General features: G+C 40.4%; 1 protein-coding gene across 1 annotated transcript; it reads left to right on the top strand.

Moving 5' to 3' along the window:
• Positions 1 to 2,916: 2,916 nt before the first annotated feature.
• Positions 2,917 to 8,549, top strand: clcnk (chloride channel K). Its single transcript, XM_030769766.1, has 19 exons — positions 2,917 to 3,073; positions 3,248 to 3,379; positions 3,594 to 3,722; positions 3,937 to 4,076; positions 4,218 to 4,295; positions 4,426 to 4,501; positions 4,747 to 4,872; positions 5,132 to 5,216; positions 5,497 to 5,598; positions 5,720 to 5,804; positions 6,053 to 6,220; positions 6,480 to 6,549; positions 6,781 to 6,891; positions 7,034 to 7,250; positions 7,513 to 7,646; positions 7,892 to 7,962; positions 8,111 to 8,191; positions 8,313 to 8,399; positions 8,511 to 8,549. Exons 1-19 carry the CDS (start codon positions 2,917 to 2,919, stop codon positions 8,547 to 8,549), a joined length of 2,088 nt encoding a protein of 695 aa, XP_030625626.1.
• Positions 8,550 to 10,087: the final 1,538 nt, after the last annotated feature.

Here is a 10,087-nt window from a genome sequence, read left to right as displayed (position 1 = left end):
GGTTATTTTCAAAATCCTTCAATGCAACCTCCAGTACAAAAGAAGAGGGATGGAGTAGAGAATGACACTAAATGATGGAAGGAATGTGAAAGAGAGAAAGCAGTTTGGGCTAGGATGACGTTAGGAAAAGGGATTATGTGACATTTGTTTTGGAGAGCAGAGCACCTATTTATATCTTCTGCTCTACACCGACTTCTCTTTTCCAGTGGTTGTTCAAGGTTTGTGTCCTTGATCCATTGTTCTGTCTGGGTTCCAACTTATACTGTTAGCCTCTTTTATATTGTAGCATTTGGGTAAATTCTCACGCCTGAGAGATAGATCATGTAAGGTATTTTCGTTGGTGAATCTCCATTTCAAATTCATCCATGACATTTCTCTCTGCTCTTATTACTTTGCTAATGTAATAAATCAGTCAGATTCAGATAAAAAGTTGCAAAATCAACAGATAGAGCTTTTTTAAATGATATTTCCTTTTGGCTTTCTTCAAATATCCTTGAGGAGTTCTTTGTAAGGTCATTCCAAATTCCCTCATGTGTAGTCACACGTAAAGTCACACAGTTCCCTGCACTATCATAGTAAACTTTAAAGCCCTTCACTAATCGTCTAAATCCAGCACAGCAACTCACCACTGCCTTGAAGGAATGCGTCATTGGTACAAGGCAGCATTCGGGAGTGAGTGAGTATGTGTGCGAGAGAGAGAGAGAGAGAGAGAGAGAGAAATCAGAAACAGCAACCATTTGTCTTCTGATCTCGTCTGTTATGGGCTTTACTATGGTATTTTGCAGGTACATGTTGAAATTTAACTTGATACTTTTCCAAATGATGGCGCTGCTTGACCTTGACAGAGGACAATACTATCATTACCAGAGACAGACACATGGGCACGTACTTGTGACTTAGCCCATCTGAAAAACGATTTTAAAAAATTAAACCCATGGTATCATAATGTACTAAGACAAATGCATGCATACAGTGGCATATATAGATGTAGAGATAACACACATAAGAGAGAGAGAGAGACAGAGACAGAGACAGAGGGAGTTTTAAAGTCTCTCATGTTACAGAGCTCGTGCATGTGTTTTTCTCAGCTGCTGTGCATTACATAATCTTTGATTAGCACTGTCCTAAACCGTGTCTCATTGCTTAGCGGCTGCATTGAGAAGGGAGAGGAACAGCAACATAACATAAACAGGCCATAAATACATTGAAGTTAGTAGTCACAAGGCTGAGTTTCAGCAGAATTTTCAATTTATAAACTGTTCGCGTTTGGCAAATCTCTAACAGGGCTGCATGAGTGAGATAGCAGCTTAATATAAATGGAAATTTGACAGAGGCTTAAGACTGCCTAGTACTCCCTCATACATATAAACCTTTTGAGCCTCTTATGTTATTTAACAAACAACCCATTGTACCCAATGGACAAAGAGAAGCAGATAGAAATTGAAAGAGAGAAAATAGAGAAAATGAGAGATGACAGAGGGCAGCAGCTCATCCGTCATGGAGTGGAGAGAGAAAATGACATTTCACGCACGCTCTGCACTCTCCTCATCCATACCTCTGACAACAGCCCTGATTGAGTTGCCCTCAGGGATGAGACATTTCAGTATTGATTTGAAAGTTATTTCAATATTTAGATGAACAATAACTTCACCTGTTATCCCTCATTTAAGATGTCTGACTGTCTCCGACTCCTCTCCTGCAAATCAAGCAGATGAATTCAAAATGAGGGAATACAAAACAGTAAGCAACTGTTATCAACCATTGAACAGTCTCGCAAAATGTAATTATTAAAAATTATTCAAAGTGCTGTTGTCTGTTTGCTGGTCTGACATAAACAATCACTACCAGAAAATTGTTTGAAGACCGGGAATGTGTACATGTGGCAATTTGAGTGTCATTTCTGCTCTGTACAGCAATCTCAAACTACACAGCTCAGATGTGAGTACTTATGTGTCAGAAGTGATTACCTTTACTTTCAACAGAGGTCAAAGAATGAACACTGGAACAGTCTTCAGTTGTAGAATGTAATAACCTGGCTATCACATTCTGACATTACAGAACCACGTAAAAAGGACTGTTCTGCTTTATGGTTTCATTCATGTTTTCACTTTTATCTTGAAAGCAAACTTCTAAGGTCGGGGGGAGGTCCTTCAAAGCTGTTGAGCGTTTCAAATGTGTAGAGAAATTCACTGAAGGTCAAACAAATAGCATAGCATTTTTATTCACTTCATGTGAGACGTTTAACTGCCACTCTACTGAGTTCCTAATTAAAAAATCCTCCAAGGAGAAGGAAGACAATTGTCGGATCAAAATGAATTGAAGAGAAAACAAAACAACAAAAGTTCACCCTCCTGTCATTCAAATTCAGCCCATGCCCATGAGCAATAACAGGAAAGGACACTGGGGCCATTAATGAGCTGTGTCTTAAATTGGCTTCTGTTTTACCCAGTTTGTATCAGCTCTGCTCACTGCAGGGGAGTTGTGACTCGTGAATTACAACATAACACACAGTGCTCTTCATGGAATGAGTAGAAAAACTGCTTAACAAGGTGAGTTCCCTTGAGGTCTCTGTTTTGGATATGAGAGATTTGAGTTGAGCATGCTTTGCTTTTGTTTTGGTTTATGTTTTGGAGTTCTTTTATTCAAGGACACTTCTCAGACTACCACTGGTTGCTGTATGAAATGATACAAATGCTTTTCAACTTGGTTGTATTTTACATACATTGTTCAACAGGGTGACAAGTACTGATAAGAAGAAATTAAAAATTAGAAAGATAGATCTTCCTGTGGGCATGAAAGTTTTTATTTCTGTGTTTTAAGGAAATGCTATTGATGGTTAATCATTGTCTTACAGTATCCACACAAACAAGCAGTTCTGTGGCACTGTAAAATATTTACTTACATTTCATCAGGACAATGAACCACAAATTTGTAAATTACATGGGTCTGGATGAAAGCAAAGAACAAAATGTGAGGCAAGCCTGTGGCCAGACAGAAACTGTGGAAGAAAAGCTTCCAATGACCAGTGAATGCCCTTGGAAACCATGGCAACATTCCCGATCGAGGATCAAAGGTACAGAAAATGCTAATCAAATAATTCCTTTTTTTTTGCTGATTTTGCTATGTAGCAGCCAGAATTCTCTCAGAAAACCATCGTTACTCCTAATCATCGGTCATTTTATTCGTAAAAAAGAATTACACAGCTGTGCTTGTAATGGTTTTTCTTTTTTATTGTGTGTATCTGCAGGGTATGTACTGCGGCTGAGGCGTGCCATGCTTGCCCTGGCTGGATTAGAGTGGTATTGTTATGCTGCTTTAGGTATTCTCACTGCCCTTATGAGTTTCCTTATGGACCTGACTGTAGCCAAGCTACTGCGGGGTGAGTGTTACCATGGAACTGATTTCCAGTGCCAGATAATACTACGCATTCTGCTTTACATGCATCTGAGTGTATCATGTAACAAATGCAGTCTCTGAATGGCCCAGTGAATATGAGTGGCTACAGCTATCAGTCAGAGTATTTGAAGAGTACTGAAATGATATGGTATAGTTTCTGAGTGTCAACACTGACTGTCTTGTGGTTTTCTCCTAAGCTCACCAGTGGCTATACAGCAAACTGGAGGGTGATGTTGTCCTGCAGTTCTTGTGTTGGACTCTTTATCCAGTCTCCCTCTGTGCCCTGTCCTCTGGCTTCTCCCACAGTGTCTGCCCGTACTCTGCCGGTCTGGACACTTTTACTGCTCACATCTGTGATTAATGTTCAACTAAATCTCAGAATTGCAATGTGTGCTTTGAATTCAACGACTTCATTAAACAGCACCAAGCCTCCCGACTGAGGAATTGAATTGATGCAATAAACAGTAAGGCACAAGCCAGTTAACCAGGTCTTAAACATATTATTTCCAAAACAACATCCCCTCTCCTCCTCTGTTCCAGGATCAGGTCTTCCAGAGGTGAGAACCATAATATCTGGTGTGGAGTTGCCAAACTACCTCTCTCTCTCCAATCTCTTTGCCAAAGTAGTCGGCCTAATATGCACACTAGCATCCAGTAGCACAGTGTTCCTGGGAAAAGTGGTACATCTACATTTTATCTCATTTTCTTCAAACAAGAGCAATTTTGCCACAGTGTGATGTACAGACTGGAACAAATAAACCTCAGTTTTTTGTTTTTTAAACTATGTCCTTTTTGCTTATTTTTCTCACTTTTCTCTTCAGGGGCCATTTGTACATCTGTCTACCATGGTGGGAGACTATCTGAATTCTCTTTTTTGTTCCATGTCTGGTGAAAAAGAGGTAACATTTATTATGCAGTGTGTTCTCACTGAAAAAAGGAAATGACTGAGTGACTGTAATTCTGGTGTAATTAGGATGACAGTGGAGTGTTTGAGTGTGTGGCTCTGCTGTGTGTTCTCCTGGCTCATAGAGAGGAACCCGGGGGGAAATGCTGGTTGTGGCTGCAGCAGTGGGAGTGGCCAGTTGTTTTGGAACACCAATCAGTGGTAAGGAGAAAATCCAGTGTATACCCCCAATCCTTACCATCCCAGTGTATCTAACCAGCAGATGTATCTAACTAGTTCATTAGTTCATTTTTGTGATGAGTGAAATTGAGCTCTCTCTCTCTCTTTCTCTCTCTCTCTCTGTCTCTCTCTCTCTCTCTCTCTCGGTCTCTCTCTCTCTCTCTCTCTCTCTCTCTCTCTCTCACACACACACACACACACACACACATACACACATAATCACACAGGTGTACTCTTCAGCATAGAAGTCATGGGTACTCACTATGCAGTGAGAGATTACTGTCCGTGTTTCTTCGCGGCAGCCTGCGGTGCACTCACCTTCCGGCTGCTGGCAGTGTTTAGCAGAGAGCAAGGTGAGGAGAGCTGCTCAAGACACCCCCTGATGGATGGCAGGAGTCTTTCGTCCTAATCTTATTCCATCACAGCGCTCTTCACTCCTGAATTTCCCCAGGGGGCCTAATAGGAGACTATGAGGCAAAGCCTGATTGAATTTACCAGCAATCAGACAGAAATTATCATGCAATTTGTACATATTACAATTTTATTAAAAAGGCAAAGAAAGGAGGATGTATGAAATAGAAGGCAGCGTATATCTGTGCTTTGTTCTCTCAGAAACTGTCCAGGCCCTCTTTAAGACCAGTTTTTCAACCGAGTTGCCTTTCCATCCAGCTGAAATAATGGCTTTTGTACTGCTTGGGTGAGTTTGTATTTTCCCCATCAAAACATCCTATGCAGTTCATTTACAGTTAACTCTGACTGATTCCTTTCCAGCATATCTGTGATCAGTCTCTCTGGCTGAATGGAAGATAGCTTTGTGAAACTACAAATTTCAGATTGCTTTCAAATGTCTTGTGTTTAGTCTGAACCCAAAGTCTGTTTAACATTCATGCAAACATTTCATCCACCTGAATTGTTAATGCTGATATTACTCTCGTCATTAACACCCCTTTTTCTCTCTCTCTTTTCCTCTTGTTCAGACTGTTATGTGGAGCCAGCAGCTGTTTTTATTTATTCTGTCATCGTTGGATTCTACGTTTTGTTAAAAGAATCAAATTCTTGAGTCGATTTATAGCAACAGAGTGAGTATCGTAACTGATGGATGGAGTACCCTGATTGATTATCATCATTCACCTTGATGTTGATCCATTTTACCCCGGCTCTGAGGAATGGGTTTAATACTTACTCTGTTTTGCCTATTAGGAAGGCACTTTATTCAGGTTCTGTGGTGTTCCTCCTGGCTGTAATCACTTTTCCTTACTCTGCAGGACGTTTTATGGCTAGCCAGGTGAGGAACAGTAGGATTTTTCACAGTTAGTAAAAACAAAAAAAAATACTTGAATAACCTTTCATACAATGCAGAAAGAGAACTCCATAACTTTTATACATGTGTCTTTTATGTTCAGAAAAAAGGTCATGCTTCTTCATACGCACCACAAATGCATTCATATTCATGAATCTCTGTCTGTCTGCCTGTCTGTCTGTCTGTCTCTCTCTCTCTTTCTTATCCCCCTCTTTTTTTGTCATTTGTTACAGCTCTCCATGAAACAGCTCCTCTCCACCCTCCTAGACAACAAACAGTGGATCTCCATTTCCCAGAACAGCACCGTGCAGCATGACAATACTGACAATTCACTCTGGCAAGCGTGGAGTCCATCTGGCACCAGTGTCTTCCTGAGCCTGGCATTCTTTCTCTTTATGAAGGTAGAAGATGTAACAGTCGACATAGTGATAGATTCCTCTAAGAAAAGACTGTTCAGAGTTGATAACTGATGTTGTTTTGAAACAACATGTATGCATGATATAATTTTGATTTGACTTTGTTATAGACATGTAAAGCCCTTTGAGACTATACATAGTGATATTGGGCTCTAAATAAATATTATTACTATTACTATTACAAACTGTAATGGTTATACAATATGGTATGCCATATCCTAACCATTTAACATAACTCATTAAGCTTTGGCTGCTGGTCCTGGCTTGTACTTTACCCCTGCCTGCTGGCTACTTCATGCCTGTTTTCATTTATGGTAAGTAGGATGGAAGAACAATCTCTCTGCAGTACCTAAGCTTCCCCTTTACAGCTAACAGGTTTATCATGCTTTGCCTCAGGCATCATCTTGGCTTGAGTTGACAAAAGAGTTTACAAACTAGATGATATAAAGTGCATATCTTTCATCTGAAACCCATGTGTTGATTTGTAGCAGTCAACAAAGAGTCAAAAATAAATGGACTTATCAGTTGATGTCTTCACGCTTTAGGTGCTGCCATTGGACGCTTGCTAGGTGAAAGCTTGGCTTATCTGTTCCCAAATGGAAACTCATCAGAGGGGAGATTGAGTCTGATAAACCCAGGGGGCTATGCTTTGGCTGGTAAACATACATTTTATCCTGCCAGCTCATGGGAGCCGGGGATTCGGAATTGTTTGAATGACCCAGAGGGCAGGCCACCCATGTGAGTCAACAACTTATGGTCCTGTTTCTTGTTGGTGTTTGTGTGAGTGTATGTGTGTAGGTGCTGCTGCTTTCTCAGGTGCGGTGACACACACACTTTCGCCTGCCCTCTTGGCACTGGAGCTGACGGGTCAGGCCACCCATGCTGTGCCCACGCTGTTAGCCACACTGGCAGCCAATGCTTTAGCACGCTCAAGGAATCTCCCATCTTTCTATGACGGAATATCCATTATCAAGAAACTCCCCTACCTCCCCTCAATCATCAGAGAATGTCCAAAGTAAGTCACTCAGAACATTAACCACCATTATAGAGTTTACATGCAAAGGCTGCTTCAAGAACATTCACTTTTGTTAACTTAGTTAACAAAACTGTCTGGCTTGTTTGAATAAATTTCCAAATGCACTGGATGTTTTACATCTGAGGGCAATGGGTCTCTCTCTCTCTCTCTCTCTCTCTCTCTCTGTCTCTCTCTCTCTGTACTTCTGTCAAACAAACAACCTTTCAATATAAAGAAATATGCTGGGGGTTCTTTTCTCCAGGCTGGCTTCTATCCAGATTGGGCAGTGTCTGAGCCCAGCAGGAGTAGTGCTTGAGAGGGATGAGACGTTGTCAGGAGTGCAGCGTATCCTCAGCTCCAGTACAGACACTGAATTCCCTGTGGTGGCAACTCATGGTTAGCCTACTCCCTCATGCAACAACCTATTTTGATCATGAATACACCTATTTAACCTCTGTTGAAGCTTAAAAGAGATGGGGAAAGCTCAGGGAAAAAGAAAGGGTTAGATGACAGACCTAACAACAATAATAAAAAAAATAACTATCCTCAAGGCTGTGTTGCAAAACAGTCTAACTCAAAATCCCTCGGGGATTTTAGCCATGCTTATCACTGTAAGTCACCTGTTCTTCTATATCTGACAGAGTGCCAAAGAGTCCTGGGCATCATCAGCAGAGCTGACCTGGAGACAGTCCTGCTCCAGGACAAAAACAAGGTAACCAGACTGGTTATGTGCAGTTTCGTGCCGCTGTTCAAAAGGCCACAAAGCAACCTAAGTTAAGGCAAAATGCCAGTAGACTGATTTTTTTTTTTTTAAATGGATACCTTTTGCTTTTTAGTTTAGGTGTTGGTTTATCTTGTAGGTTTGGAGCAAACATCTGGGGGACATTTGTGTTATTCAGCCATTCAGAGTACAGTTGTCTACTGACAGTACTGTTAAGCAGGTAAAAAGTGCCTAAATTCTCTTCTTGTTTGCTTCATGACATGTAAAGACCACATATGGAATTGTTAAAAGACATCACTTGTAACAAAACACATAGACTAGTTATTGTCTCTTTCTCACAGGTCCATTGTATCATGAGTGTTGTTGGTGAGCAGCATTTGTTTGTGACCCAAGAGGGCAAACTTGTAGGAGTCATCACATGGAAAGAGGTGCTTAGAACAATTAGTATGACAAGGACATTTACACACACACACACGCACACACGCACACACAAATTATGCGATCTAAAATGAATAATTCATTGTTTATTTTTCTTGCAGATGAAGAGAATCATTGAGGATTTGGCCAAAGAAGTCTGATGTGAGGATGGTTTAAAATAACAAGTTATTACAGAGCATTTTTCTAAGCATGAGCCTGACAAATCAATGATGGATAGTGTTGGTGGATAGTATTTCAGTGAATAGTGTTGTATAACCAGCCTTGCCTTTCCACCACAATTAAAATTACGGTCTTGACACATATCTTTACCTTTGCTTTCAGTCTTGTCTGCCACTAACAAAGGCTGCACCAAGCTAATGAAACTCAAGCATTAGAGATTATTTATTTGGTTATATAACTAAGCAGGCCCTCTATTAGACTGCTTACCAGCCTGAGGCTAGCCGCCCAGATAAAGATTTATTAAAAACACGCAAGGGTGCTCAACCTGAACAGAAAAGACAAAGGAAATCTTATAACATTAAATAGCTGCTCACTACCGGCCATATCATTGGTGTTATGTGGGATCTCACCAAACAGGAATAAACAAACAAACAGGAATAATCTACAAAACACAATATGGACCCCAGTGCAGTTTTGACACATAATCCTCATATTTATTATTTCCTTTGTAGCTGAATATAATGGTCTCTTGCCCAACAAATATTCTGAGTGCATGTTAATAGCACTTAGAAGTGTTTGAATTATAGATTTGTCAGATAAAGCAATGAGAAGCATAGGCCCCCAGTAAGAAGAATTAGGCCCAAGAATACTAAACCAAACCAACTGTTCGTATGTCCTTTTTAATCTTTTTCTTTCCTTTTTAATTCCTTTGTGATTCAAATTTCCACTGCTTTACTTGGGGGGAAAAAAAACTCTTAATATAATTCTTTGTCAGCATTTTGTTCTTAAAAGTGAGTTTGCTGCTAAAGTGAAAATTAAATCCTCAACATCTATTTCAGTTCTGTTTTGTTTAATCTAGCCCCATCTGCTCAATTAGATTCCATTCAAAATCTCACAAGTACCACAAAAGCAGCCCAACACACATTGTACCACACATACAATGGTTCACACCATGTAAACTTCTATTAAAAGAAAACTGGAGGCAGATAAAAGATAACACACTTCTCCTTTTATCACTTCACCCTCTCTTTCTCTTTCCCTCTCGCTCTCCTGTGCTGTATCTCATACCACCTTTTCTTTCACTCTCACTCTCTCTCCCTGTCTGTCTATTTATCTGCCCCCTTACTCCTTCTCTCTGATTCCCTCCTTCTTTCTCTCACACACACAAATACATCCGTGCTCCTCTCCCCACCCCACCCTCTTCTCCACCTCTCTTTGCCAGTGGAGTGTGAATAAAGGCTAATCATAGAGGGGAGGCAGACGGATAATTGTTATTCCCTCTCTCGCCCCTGTCTCCTACAGTTAGGAGGAAATACATAGAAAAGCTATTTTGAATTTGCATTTTTTTCCCAGAAACAATGAAGTTTCAATGGTTCATCGAGAATTGTTATTTCATTACTGTAATTCACATAAAGAGAGCTCTGAAAGACTACACTACTTAGAAAGAAGTAAACGGAAACATAACAACACAAGTAGAAATACAATATGGCAACAAGAACTTGAAGGCAACTGTAGAAAC

This window comes from Chanos chanos, chromosome 3, assembly GCF_902362185.1.
Source record: "Chanos chanos chromosome 3, fChaCha1.1, whole genome shotgun sequence".
NCBI classification, from domain to species: domain Eukaryota; kingdom Metazoa; phylum Chordata; class Actinopteri; order Gonorynchiformes; family Chanidae; genus Chanos; species Chanos chanos.
This window is presented reverse-complemented; position numbering and strand designations above follow the sequence as displayed.